Below are 14635 nucleotides of genomic sequence, written 5' to 3'. Positions count from 1 at the left end.
ATTCAAAAGCCTGTCCAATATAAAGATCATTACAGATTATGGAGTTTACTAATTAACAGAATATAGCTGAAAACTTCACTCAAGTAATCAAGGCTGACATGACTATGCAAATTATAATTACTTTAAATAATTAAATAGTATTGTTCAGGTGCTTATGTTGGATGATTTCTTCTCCTACTCTATCTCATCTCAAAGGTATTAGAGTAAGCGACAACATTCTTCAGCCCAGTGATATGGGGCTTTATGCCTATCTTGGTATTTGAGCACAGTGACTTTTTGTTACATACTTTTCTATGGAGATTATACGTCCTGTTGTAGAACTTAATTCAGTGTGGTGTTGTTTGGTTTAGGCTGCACCTCAGTGAATCCAATGACATGTTTTGATTTTTTTTTTCTTAATGCTGGATGCCATTCCTAACACGACCCTTCAGGGATCAGGACCAGCACCGGAAGAGCACTAGCACAAACCCAGTGTCTGTTGGGTGTATGTTGGGAGAACACACTAAACACCACACAGGCAGTGACATGCGTCTCAAACCCAGAACTGCACTGCAGTGAGACCACCCATCCCACAGCCACTTAATCTGATGTTAATATAAATGTAGTGTGAGATGAATATGTTGTTATTTTTCTTATAAAAGAAATTTTAGTCCCCAACTCAGATTGGAATCTGAGATAGCACCCAGAGATGGTCATAAACCAACACTACAGGCCACTCCAGACCCTGTTTATGACCCAAGGTCTCTAAAAGGCTCAAGACAAGAATCTTTGGTGATGACAGAGAACCTCCAAGGATTAACTTATGCTCTCTGTAAAACTGCTTAATCAAGAACTTTTCAAACCATGGAATTAAACCTTAATTCCCATTGGTTTAAAACAGTTTCAAGTTGCATATGGGATACAACTGTGTAAAATGAATTCCAGTTGGACAATCAAAAATGGATTTATAATCCTGTGTTTAAAATGACCTTTTGTATGAACTTCGTTTAGGAACCACCAAGATTTTCATATATGTGTGTTATTTGGTTAAGAATTAGGTAAAACACAGTTTTGTCTGAATAATATTACTTTGTATTAATATATAATCTTTTATATTACATCTTAATTAATTTCTCTCTCAAATGTAATCAATTCACTCTATCCTGAAACAATATGCTTACATGAGGGACTCGTGTAATAAGATGGCATTAGGAATATTGTTTGATAATTAAACAATATAATTAAATATAATTAAAAAAGCATGATCCAGAAATCTTTGGACATTCATTCTACAGGAGTCTTCCTTAAGTCTTTGTCTTGTTAAGTGTCATAAATTGTATGTGATGTCATTACTAAGGGAAGTTCTAGTCTAAAAGAACATACAATCAGAGGCAAGAGATGCCCGAATCCTCAATCCCTGAAGACCAATCAGGTTAAAACCTGGTTTAAAATCAGTGGCGCGGAAATCTCTTATTTGACTTAGCTCTCTGAGGCTTGCTCTCTGAGGCTCTTCAACATTTCAGTCCAAGCTGAACAAACCCAGAACAGAAAAAAAAAGAAAATGTAGAGAGAAGGAAATGGGGGGGGGGTGTATCTGCTTCCAGTCAGGAAGCTCAACTAAGAGAGCCCAGAAGTTATCTTTACTCTATTAGTAATATTAATAAGCTATAGTTTAAATCCAGCAAAGCTTAACACCCTGCTCAGAACATGAAAGAGACCTCAGGCCTCTGAACCCTCAAAGCAGTGGGACAAGAGTTTCAGGATCGAAAGAGAATCCCCAGATGCACCCTCAGAATGATCACCTTCTGAGCAAAGACTGAGGAGAGACATGCATAGATGTGGCTCATAGAATGAAGCAGATCAGCGACGAAAGAGAATCCTCACATGCACCCTCAGAACGCCATCAGCTCCAACGGAGTGGTCGCCATGTCCAAGGCTGTGTCTACATGCTACAAGGCCATGTCTGCGAGAAGCTCCAGACAGCCCTGCGTGTCAGTGATGTCCTGCAAGCCATCTTCATGCTGCCCCAGGGATATGGTTAATTTAATTCCATGGCTTAGGAGGTTGGTGCTGAATGCTTTGCTGGGATAAACAATAGCTTTTCTAGAATTTAGGGTAATTATCATAGAGAAATTCCCTCATATATTAATCTCCCTGCTCCCTCTTATATCGCTGTAATCCATTTCATTATATGAATGTATAATCAAAATGCATTATTTAATATTACATTTAATAAAACAGTTGTGTGATAAAACCAATCCTTGGTTATTTGTTTGTGTGTGCACCTTTCTTGTACAGAATTATTACTTTTAGTTCAGATTCAATTTCGGAGTCAAGAGCCTACAGTGGGTCAATGAGCATAATTCATTAACAATAATTATTTCTAACTAATTCTGCTATATTATATGTAAAGTCCAACATGATGACCTACTTGTCTAAGCGGAAACTGGACAGGTAAAAACACTAAATATTACTTAATGGCCCCCAAACTTGGAGCTTAACAAAATGAATTAAATTTTTAATTATTAATTAAGTAATAAATAATTATCACTGACTCTGCTATATAAATATAAATGCTTTACTTTATTTTCTTTAAATAGAGAGTACATGAAAGGATTTAATATCATTGCAGCTATACGAGTATCGTACACATTGTTTATCGTTATACTTATATAGTGCCTTTCTAGATACCCAAGGACACTTTACAATCAACACTGCTCAGAATGGCATTCCATTCAACACTCAATCCACACACAAACTGGTGAGAAGCGGCAGTCAAACGCACACAGCGTACTCTCAACCAGAAATGACCATCCACCTGGAGGACTGCATCAGGCACTAGGGTTTCACCCAGGATAGAGCACCAATCCATATCTGGGCACACACACATTCACTCACACGAAGAGACATATACAGACGTTCATTCACATACACACCTCCATGTTTTTGGACAGTGGGAGGATACCGGAGACCCTATAGGAAACCCACGCTGACACGGGTAGAACATGGAAACTCCACCCAAGTAGGACTTGAAACCAAGATCCCAGCGCTAACCACCAAGCCACCATGCTGCCCAATTTTGATGGAAATATGTTCTTCCAGGACCATGATGCAACACAGAACAGCAGTGCAAAGAATAATATACACAGTGAAGTCAAAAAAACTATACAATTAGGGTTGTGCCATATCTTATCATTTGTGATAATATCGATAAAAACATTTAAAATGATATAATATATATATTCATTTTTTTTCATTCATTCATTATCTGTAACCCTTATCCAGTTCAGGGTCGCGGTGGGTCCAGAGTCTACCTGGAATCATTGGGTACAAGGCGGGAATACACCCTGGAGGGGGCGCCAGTCCTTCACAGGGTAACACACACACACGGACAATTTTGAGTCGCCAATCCACCCACTAACATGTGTGTTTTTGGACTGTGGGAGGAAACCGGAGCACCCGGAGGAAACCCACACGGACACAGGAAGAACACACCAACTCCTCACAGACAGTCAGCCCTTCTAAATAAATTAAACGACTTCAGTGTGTGGGGAAAACTTAATGCGAGGGAACCGAATTTTTTAAATGGCTCCTGCGCCTTATTAAGTAGTTTCAAAGCGGTAACAAGTAATTCAAATGTCACCAGCGAGGCTCCGTCCATTTCCCCTGCGGCTGTTTGAGACTTTTATTTACAAAAACAACATGGCGGCTTCCCTGGAGGCACAGTTTAAAAACACAACGCACGTTTATTTCTTAGTAATGTATTATGTAAAAATTCCTGTATTCACACAGCGCTAAATATTACTTGTTTTCGTTTGTAATAAAATTTATTTAATTGCTCCCATGATGCAAAATCCCAGCGTTGGTTTATTTTCACTTTCACTCTCTCCCAGGTCTCTTCCTGTTCACAAACAAGCTGCAGTGAGTATTATTCGTTATTTTTAATTGTATGTATGTGGTTTTATCACAATTCAGCTTTTATAGGAGTTAGTCTGAGACTGAGAACCAGATAAATAGTTTTTTAATGTTGACGATACTGCAGCGTCATTGTGGCTCAGTTTAGCGTGAATGAATATGAAACTAGATTCTAGACTAGTATTGTATGGCCAAGTTTTAAGATTCCCGGTCATGCATTTCTTTCGAAATCGAAGGTATCCATCGGCGATTTGTCTCTCTTTGCTGCAGTGAAATTCTCCCTTTTGAGGAGGCTTTACATAAAATGTTGGAAAAGTGGGGTTTGACTGCATTTGGCTCCATAAACCTGGTCAGAGGCCGATGTCGTTGATTAGTGCTGGCACTACAACACATCCCATAATCTGAAAGGAGCACCATTGTTCTAGAAGGCACCTCTGGTGCCTGACCTTGACCCAGTAACCTCGGGCTCATGGGGTTTATGTCTTTTTATATGTTTAACTGCAGTGTCTGAGTGTATCTGAATTCACAAATTATAAAGGGGTGTTTAAGAACATTTGGACATAATGCATTATATCACAGAATCACAAAGAAAATTGTAGTGCATGAAAATTAATTTAATATACCTACTCCGTATACCTGTCATGCCATTCTATGTGACCAGTGATTCCGGGTAGGCTCTGGACCCACCGTGACCCTGAACTGCATAAGCAGTTTCAGACAATGAATTAATAAACTTTTTTTTCCCAAAATGTCAAACTTAAATATATATATATATATATGGTTTTTGCTTTAAAGAAATTAGGGAAAAAATTATATATATAATCACCACAAAGTTCTACCACCAAAAGGCTTCACAGAACAGCAGAAGCCATGAATACAGCAATTGGAGGAAATCATCTATTAATATTTTTTTTTAGAAGAGGTGTTGGATAAATGATGGTAGGAGGGGGAGATGAAATTTTATGATTAGTTAATATTATTTTTCCCTACATTCTGGTGCACATTCACATTAACAAATATCAAGGAGTTTTAACGGGAAAAAAAAGTTATGGATAAACATACTTACTGTATTCTTCATTCTTTGTCTCAGCAGTTCCTGACCTATTTGGCCATGACATTCTTGGCTTTCCTGTTGTCTTTATGCATCATGCCTATTTTGGCTGGTGTTACCCATGTCAACAAGGATAAAGAACCTTCTTCATTTCCAACAGCAACCAATGGAAAACCATTCCCATGGAACAAAATGAGACTTCCAGTGTCTGTTTCCCCCATCCACTACGACCTCCTCATCCACCCCAATTTGTCCAGCTTGGATTTCTCTGGAAGTGTGAAGATCCAGGTTGAGGTCCATGAAGAAACTAACACTATTGTACTTCACAGTAAGGATCTAAACATTTCCAAGGCTATATTGCTGGGGCCTGCTGGAGCTCAGTCCCAGTCTTTGAGAGTCCTGGAGTATCCAGCCTACCAGCAGATCGCTCTTATTAGTAATGACATGGTCCTGAAGAAAGGTGGTGTTTATGTCATTGAATTGGAGTTTGTGGCCAAGCTCTCAGAGAGTTTCCATGGTTTTTACAAAAGCACATATCGGACCAGCAAAGGGGAAGAGAGGTAAGGAGCTGAGAACTTAATTTATTTTTATACCAATTTCTGAGGTCTTACTTTATAATTAATATGATAAAGCAGTTCAATATGTACCTAATTATGGCATTATGTACAAATATTTGTAGACAGTTTTTGAACTTCAGCTATTTTAAAATGGACATTCAGTAGTTCCCACTCAGTTTAAATAGTGTCTCTGTAGAAAATCATAGGAAAGAATGGGGCACACTATGGAAAAGCCACACATGAGCTAAGGTCATCATGCCAAATGCCAGATATCATAAATATGAGTATAAAGCCTCTCAGCTTTGGGTTGTAAAGCAGTGAAACAGTGATTACTTGACTAATATTTCAACACCCCACGTGCTCATATGGCTGATTGCAGTCAATTTTTCAATATCTAGAAAAGTTTGGCTATATTGTATATGCATATTGTTGATGTTTTTGTTTGTAGGGTTTTGGCCTCCACTCAGTTTGAGCCCACAAGTGCCAGAGCAGCTTTCCCATGTTTCGATGAGCCAGCGTTCAAAGCCAACTTCTCTATACGTATCCGCAGAGAGAGCCAACACATCTCCATCTCCAACATGCCTAAGGTAGGATCCATAGACATCATCAGAAATTGTGATGTCCAACTTTCTGGTGTAGTAAAGTGCACTACTGTGAAATTAATAAGATATCTGCTAATGCATCATCTTGCCTTAGTAACACCACCTCTCTTGTCAGATAAGTATAAATCCAGTCCTTGTTTTCTGTCAAGTTTGTTTAACCAGTCACACACAGGCGCTTTTCATTGGAATGTGTTAATATCACATTCTGCTCAAACACACCAAATTAACTTAATGCTTGTTGTAGGAGTTTCATAGAGTCAACAAAAAACACTCCAATTGTTTATAGAATAGGTAAGCCTCAGCTGAAATTTCATGACCGTGGCATTCTCCAATTGTAATAAGGGGTGTTAATATACAATAGTATCTTTACGACACATGGAGCTTTTTAATGAGGCTAAATCCTGCAAGTAGTTGTATCTGTACGGTTTTATTATTTTTCTTTTTCCAGGTGAGGATCCTGGCACTTCCTGATGGCCTGTTTGAAGACCAGTTTGACATGACTGTGAAGATGAGCACATATCTCGTGGCCTTTATTGTCTGTGACTTCCTGTCTATCAGCAAGAGCACTCAGCATGGTGTTCAGGTCTGAATCAACACAGCAAGTGTTTTCTGTCCAATTCAGAAACGGCACAGGCTGTTTTTCCTAAAACAGATGAATCTGTATGTCTTCTGCTAACAAAAACATATTGATTAAATTTAAAAATTATATTTCTAAGTATATTTAATGCCTTTAAAGAAACACATATATCATTATACGTCTAATAATAATGGTGCCAAAATATCTAGAATGATGCCATAGAGCAGTAGTTCTCAAGCTGCACCTGATGTCACCCAAGTCCCATATTTTTACTCGATCCCACCCCAAAAACACCAGAACCTATTAAAATTGGGTTTGTGTGTGTGTTCCCTATGGACTTGTTTGAAAACATCTGCCCAGATATTAACATTATTTAACATTACAACATTAAAGACTATTTTAGTCCAGAAAAAAAATAATATAGCTTAAGTTTTTAGGAGATAAAGCCTTTTTTTCAGTTAAAGTCTTGGTACAAATGGTAATTATATCAAAGACTCTTCAAAATGTGGTTTAATCTTTCCAATTTCATCATGTGTTTATTTGAATCAATTTGTAGAACTCTATGCATAACTCTGAAAATTAGCAGTGGGGTTTATTCTCTTTTTTGCTGATATGGCTGTGGTCAGATCTCTGTATACACAGTACCAGAGAAGATAGACCAGGCTGAGTTTGCGCTGGATGCTGCGGTGAGGCTGCTGGACTTCTATGATGATTACTTTGAAATTCCTTACCCTCTCCCTAAACAAGGTAAATACATAAAGAGCTGATTCAGAATTCTATGTTCAATTATTGTTATGAGTTTTGACGACATATATGAGAAATATTAATATTATGAATATGTTTTTCAGACAGATATATTTACCTCTATCATTGCTGTAGCACTGTACATCATAATCTGCTTTTAGATCTGGCAGCCATTCCTGATTTCCAGTCTGGTGCTATGGAGAACTGGGGACTGACCACTTACAGAGAGACCGCTCTGCTCTTTGACCCCAACAAGTCCTCTGCCTCTAATAAACTGGTCATCACCATGATCATTGCACATGAGCTTGCCCACCAGGTCAGGACCTGCATTTGATCAATTTTTTTCCAAAGTGAACTCCAAAGATTTATTATGGTTCTATAGATAGATTTTTGTATCAAAAGTTACCGTCAGAAAACTAGAAAACCATGCTTCAATAATGTTATATTGTTTTGCAGTGGTTTGGAAATTTGGTGACGATGCAGTGGTGGAATGATCTGTGGCTCAATGAAGGATTTGCAAAGTTTATGGAGTTTGTGTCTGTAAACATCACTAACCCTGAGCTGCAAGTGGTGAGGCATTTTTTATTTTTCATGTTAGACTAATATCCCATAATAGTCCGTTGTTTGTAATTTATTTGGTTATGCTAAATGGGAATAGCCCCCTCCAGTGTGTATTCCCGCCTGGTGCCCAATGATTCCAGGTAGGCTCTGGACCCACCGTGAACCTGAACTGGATAAGCGCTTACAGATAATGAATGAATGAATGAATTAATAAATTGGAATAAAATATTATTTAGATTTGTTAGCTTGTCATCAGTATCCAAAACTTTTCCTTACAGGGCTTGAGTGTGGGTTTTCCCAAATAAGCAATAATTATCTCTGCATTATCTGGAATAATTGTGGTAGATAATAATGTGGCAGACCATTATTAAGGGACAATATTATCGTGAAGTTGATATATCAGCTCAGTCCTACTGTTCATACTGCAGCTCCATAAACTGCCTTTGAAGACAGCAGTCAGCGGCCAAATTTTATTTTATTTTTTTTGCACGTTGATTGTCTTGCTCCCAATGGTTAAGCTCTGGACCCATTGCAACCCTGAACAAGATAAAGGGGGTACAGAAAATTAATTGAGTAACTAATTAATTAATGGTAACATCCAACAGCAGTTTCTAACTTAAATTATTTATTTTCTATTTGTGTACCTTATTCTTTGTCCATCTAACTGCCTGTCCAGGAGGATCATTTCCTGGAGAAATGTTTTGAAGCGATGGAGGTGGATTGTCTAAGCTCCTCTCACCCTGTGTCCAGCCCTGTGGAGAACCCAGCTCAGATCCAGGAAATGTTTGATGATGTGTCTTATGACAAAGTATGAAAACTGGAAAGTATAATAGTAGTATAAAGATTCAACCAAACAATTTGTTTATTTAATATTTTTATTTTCTTCAGTTTTGTGATGAAGCTACACAAGCTAATGCAACGTACAGTATAATTTAGCATTATTTTAAATGTATCTAATGGTTTTATGTATTATTTAAGGGGGCTTGTATCCTGCACATGCTGCGGGAGTTCCTGACTCCGGATGATTTTAAATCTGGCATTGTTCGATACCTTAACAAATACAGCTACCAGAACACAGTCAATACACACCTCTGGGAAAGTCTGACCACTGTAAGTACAAGTTTAAGGAGGCATTTATTAAAACTTTACAGCATTCACAGCAAGTTGATTAGGACAATCAAGCCTCAAACTAGCATATATGTTTTAATTTTATTTATCATGCTATGCAGTATTCTGTAATGCAGTTTCATGTTTCAGTGTTCTCACACATCAAACCTAGCAAAACAGAACAACACTTTATATAGCTATAAACAATTCCCAAGGTGTCAAACACTCCTAGCCACACATTAACAGGATAATAAATACAATTGTGATAATATTAGCAGTCAGGGCAAAGTGCTAAGTACTTATTACTGAATTTATTTAAAGGAGCAGTCAGTCATTTTTTAAAGTCTTCTTTATGTTCTGAAACAAATAGCACTTACACCTAATGTTCTGTACGTGCAACAGATTCTAAACTACACTACTTTAAATTTGGCCACCCCTTCTCAGTGTAACATAAATTGATTGTAGTAAATATGTAGTAAACATTTTTTCTGTTGGTAAAAAATATTAAAAAATACATACTGCTCCTTGAATGTAATGTGTGTGTATGTGAGACAGAAACAGCATTTTGAGACCAAGGTAGATGTAAAGACAATGATGGAGACATGGACCCTGCAGGAAGGCTTCCCCCTTGTCACAGTGGAAGTCAAAGGACGTGAAGTGCGTCTGAGTCAGGAGCGCTACCTTAAGGGCGAGGACACCTCCCAGACATCTGAGTAAATTGATAGCAGATTTATTTATATCCTAGAATTCTTTTATATATAAGTAACAATTTGTATCTTATCTACACTGATCAGCGAAATCATTAAATTGACCATCTTTTGTAATTAATCTGCATTCTTAGTTAGCCTTTTTTCACTTTTGTTATGAGAATGTTCTGACACCTAAATAATATTTGTTCTGTGGTGGTTCTATGGAGGTTCTGACCACTGAAGAACAATGAGAAATGGGGCTAAGAAAGTATGCAGAGTAATAGATAGACTACAGTCTGTAAGTGTAGAACTACAAAATTCACCAAAATGGTAAGTGGAGTATATAGATTGTACAGTGTGTATAGAAACAAGAAAAGTTTTTTTATAACATTATAGCTGATAACACAAATCAGTTATTAGTTGGACAGCTCTGTTATTATTATTATTTTTTTTTTTTTTGCACAGATTTCTCTGGCACATCCCTCTGACCTACGTCACCAGTAACTCTGCCACAGTGCAACGCTTTCTTCTGAAGACTAAGACAGGTGTATACAGATGTCTTTACTTGACAATTCAGTCAGGCAAAAAAGAAAAAAAAACTGACAAATATTTGTACAAGACTCTGACTTTAAGATGACTGCTAGTAGTGCCTTTAGCTAGTTAACGGTAACTTACTTGAAAGGGTTTTTGACAGACACTATTGATTACTAATGATTACACTACACAGATCTAATAAATTAGCATTTTATTCCTGGTGATTCTTCAGGTGTCCAAGGCCAGGGTTCAAGAGAGACCTATTGCCCTTGTTGTCTTAGGGTGGGTAGGATGACCTCCCCTTCAGTTAGATTCATTAAAGTCGGTGCAGTCTTCTTTTAGCTGGCATAACAGAACTGTGCAGTTAGTGTTCTGATTAATCATACTGAGCAGTCCAGTGTTGAGTGTTGTGTTAGTGGCAGCTTGAAGAGATTAAGTGGAACTGGCAATGACTAAATTAGTAAGAAATCTGGTGTGATGAATCATTATAATTTGCTTATAGGACAATCCTAATGTTTTTGGCTATTGATAAAACAAACATTTTGTGGTTCCAGATGTGCTGTACCTGCCAGAGGAGGTGGACTGGGTGAAGTTCAATGTGGATATGAGTGGATACTACATCGTCCACTATGAGGGGTCAGGCTGGGATGACCTGATTCTTCTCCTCAAATACAACCACACAGCCCTGAGCAGCAACGATCGAGCCAGCCTTATCAACAATGCCTTCCAACTGGTCAGGTTTGTAAAGGAAATGATAGAAAGAATATCTCTGTGACAAGTACATTTTACACAATTTAGTGCATGATGTATTGTTATGGCATTTAAAAGATGCTTATATCCAGCATGACTTTGAATCATGTTTTGAATTTGAATCATGTTACAAAAATAGGCTAATACAATGTTGGGAGTCTTGTCTAAGAACTCCTAATTGTGTTCGTCCCTGGGCAGGGAATTCAACCCCATTCTATCATGCAAAGTGCAGCAGAATTAAACAAATCCATACATAGTTGAGGCTGTATTGATGTAAGCTGAAACTGTATCAGGTGATATACTTTCTTCTTCTTTTGTTGTTGTTCAGTGTGGGGAAGCTTCCGCTGGACAAGGCTCTAGACTTGTCTCTGTACCTAAGTCATGAAACAGAGATCATGCCGGTGACTCAGGGCCTTAGTGAACTCGTACCACTCTACAAACTCATGGAAAAGAGAGATATGGAGAAGCTGGAGAACCAGATGAAGGTGGCGTGACTTGTTTTATGTGTGTGTCATGAAGTTGATATGGAAGAATCTGTTTAGACCTATGAGAGGCTGGTTTTATAGACCTCTAGTTTTTATAAAAAAAAAAAAAAAAAAAGAATAATACATTATTCGGTGAAATAGCTATTTAGCAGAAGTCTTTAAAATACACTCTCAACTTAAAACAAAAACATTAACAAATATTATAAAATATTAACACATATTATATAGTTTATAATGATTACATTTTTCCATACTGTCAATTGGAATAAATGATGAGTACTACTTTGCCATGGATAATTACACTAAATGATTACTGGATTAGGAATATTATGGGGTGGTTTCCCAGACAAGGATTAAGCCCAGTTCTGGACTATACAGCATTTTGATTTGTGACTTTTCCATTGAAAGATTGATATTTTCCAGGACTAGGCTTAATCCCTCTCTGGGATACTGCTCTGGGACATCTCTGGGATCCTGACCATTGAAGAGCAAGGTGAAATAGGGATAAGAAAGTATGTAGAGGAATAGGTGGCCTACAGTCTGTAATTGTAGAACTACAAAGTGCTCATGTATGGACAGTGAGTGTAGGTATAAGGTAGATGTTCTTATTCCAGTGATAATCCCGTGTATAAAGCAGTACTTAGTAAAAGGGTTGTGTTAGATCCAATGCATGGTTTATACCTCCTAATTTATGCTGAGCACGTTGACAGTTCTCTAGATGTGGGCAATTCTATTACAATTAATTTCTTCTGCTTCACGTGTGTGGTGATTTGGAGCAGTAATAATATGTCTTCATGTTCTTAACGATGGTGTTCAGGGGTATATCGTGCACCTGTTCCATGACCTGATAGACCAGCAGGTTTGGAGTGACGATGGCTCAATGTCTGAGAGGATGCTACGGAGTCACCTGCTCTTGTTCGCCTGTGTGAGGGGTCACCCATCCTGTGTCCAAACCGCAACTCAGCTCTTCAACAAGTGGAAGGAGTCTGATGGCAACTTGAGGTCAGAAGTCTAAAAATTTTATTTTCCTCTAAAATTAGTCATTTCCATTTGCTACTCACTAGCTAGGCCTCCCTATTTCTTCTGAAATGAATGGCCTTTGTACTCCCTTTGCTGCAGTAACAGCTACTTGTATAGAAAGACTATCTTTGAGATGTTGGAACATTGCTGTGAGGATTTGATTGCACTTTGCTATATTACCGAGGTCATTTACTGATTTGGGTGATTAGTTAAGGTTATTGGAGGTACTGCACGCTTTCCCAGTTTTCCAGAGAACAATTAATTGTGGCTGCTCCAGAGCATCCCGTTCTACTGGTTAAAGCTTTGTGACTGCAGTGTTCTGTTTGATTTCTTTTCTCTCCCTACAGTCTCCCTAATGATGTAAGCCTAGCGGTGTTTGCAGTTGGTGCCCGCACTAAGGAAGGCTGGGACTTCTTATTTGAGAAATACAAAGAATCAATTTACACATCTCTAAAGAGCAGGATCAAATCTGCCCTGACCATCTCTCCCCTTGATCATAAACTCAAATGGTGAGGATATATAACAGAACATTGTGTGGCTATGCTGCTTTTTTCCATGGCAAAAATTAATTAGTTTTTATTCTCACTAGGATGATGGAGCAGAGTTTGGAGGGTTCTGTGATGAAGACCCAGGACCTGCCATACGTTGTTACATCTGTTAGCAGGAATCCTAAAGGCCATAAACATGCCTGGAACTTTTTGAGGTCCAACTGGCACTCACTGGTGAAGAAGTGAGTTTATTTTCCATCTTAAAGAAGCAATCAGTTGCCCACACCTGGGTGGCCATGTTTAAAATCATGTCTTTATACAATGACCTTTGTCTTCAGGTTTGACCTTGGTTCTCACTCTATTGCACACATGGTAGTAGGAGTGACCAGTCAATATTCCACCAGGGAGAAGCTGGAAGAGGTGTGTAAATTAAAAACAATCTATAATGGTCTATAATCAATGTGGAAAATTGGAAACATTTTGCTGCTAATATCATGGTTTATCTTCTTAATATCTCTTGTCCAATTTTATAATTGTATATTATAGATGGGGGCAACTAAACATGTTTCATTTAGAACAATGAAGAGTTGTTTGCTGTCTTTTTCTGCATGATGAAAATATACTAGTCAGTACACAAGTAGTAAACTTCAGTATCTACTGTCATATGCCATAACCTGTGTATCTCGTGTCTATCAGATTCAAGGGTTCTTTGCTTCCCTTACTGCTGAGACTGGTGCAGAGCTGCGGTGTATCCAGCAGGCTCTGGAGAATGTGGAGGAGAACATCCGCTGGATGAACAAGAACCTCCCACTGCTCCAGGCCTGGCTGGACAAGAACCATCCAGAACCGGCCCAAAGGGACGACCTGTACAAGCACTCAGAGCTGTGAAATCATTCATTTGCACAAGACCTGACCTGAGCCAACAACCCATACTGAATGATCGAATCTAGAACCTACAAACATAAGCTGTGTTCCAAATCCAAGGCTGCAGTCAGGATAGGACGAGTCCTCAGTAGGTCCGCAGTCCTCTGCAGATCTCTCCTTAATTCTAAATGTTTAGTGAGATTGCTGTTTGCCAGCACTCGAGAGGTCCTGTCTTTCACATTTGTACCAAAAAAAACAACAACTTTATGCCACAAAATATTTTCTTTATGGAACTAATGTGCAACATTTTAACATCTTTGATATGGAATTGTTTGCCACTTTTTTGGTCAGAGTTGTAGATGCACAAGTTTGGGAACGGTGCCATCCTCAAAAATCTCTGAATGTAGGCTGCACTTCTCATTTGTATTTTAATGGACCCAGTTGATTGTAACAGTGTATGAGGAAACCGCTGAGAGATAAAGCTGACCTCGGCTGCAGTCTTGGCTTTGGAGAACTGAATCATATGACCCTCTTGTTTGAAAAATTGATATTAAGAAAATTGTAGGAATGTATTTATTCAGTTCAAAGGACATACATTTGAGCTTAGAAAGTTACAGTTTGTAGAGGCCCTTACTAAAATACTGAAATTGGCCATCATCAACACATGTTTAAGTAGATCAGAGGCTTTTTTATGAATACTATAAAAATAAAT

At 38.2% G+C, this 14635-nt stretch overlaps 1 protein-coding gene across 2 annotated transcripts; it reads left to right on the top strand.

The window, feature by feature from the left end:
- The first annotated feature begins 3716 nt into the window (after nt 1–3716).
- Nucleotides 3717–14498, top strand: LOC136677773 (endoplasmic reticulum aminopeptidase 1-like). 2 transcript variants are annotated; one of them, XM_066655401.1, is made up of 18 exons: nt 3717–3900; nt 4988–5505; nt 5951–6089; nt 6553–6687; nt 7308–7428; nt 7587–7741; nt 7882–7995; nt 8663–8794; nt 8965–9096; nt 9649–9806; nt 10248–10327; nt 10871–11054; nt 11395–11551; nt 12369–12553; nt 12919–13080; nt 13161–13301; nt 13398–13479; nt 13756–14498. In XM_066655401.1, the coding sequence occupies exons 1-18, from the start codon at nt 3823–3825 to the stop codon at nt 13945–13947; spliced, it is 2865 nt and encodes a 954-aa protein (XP_066511498.1). In that variant the 5' UTR covers nt 3717–3822; the 3' UTR covers nt 13948–14498. The 2 variants fall into 2 exon arrangements, with proteins under 2 accessions (XP_066511498.1, XP_066511497.1); XM_066655400.1 differs by having other exon boundaries at nt 4985–5505.
- The last annotated feature ends 137 nt before the right edge of the window (nt 14499–14635 follow it).

The sequence above is a fragment of the Hoplias malabaricus genome, chromosome Y (assembly GCF_029633855.1).
Source record: "Hoplias malabaricus isolate fHopMal1 chromosome Y, fHopMal1.hap1, whole genome shotgun sequence".
NCBI classification, from domain to species: Eukaryota; Metazoa; Chordata; class Actinopteri; order Characiformes; family Erythrinidae; genus Hoplias; species Hoplias malabaricus.
This window is presented reverse-complemented; position numbering and strand designations above follow the sequence as displayed.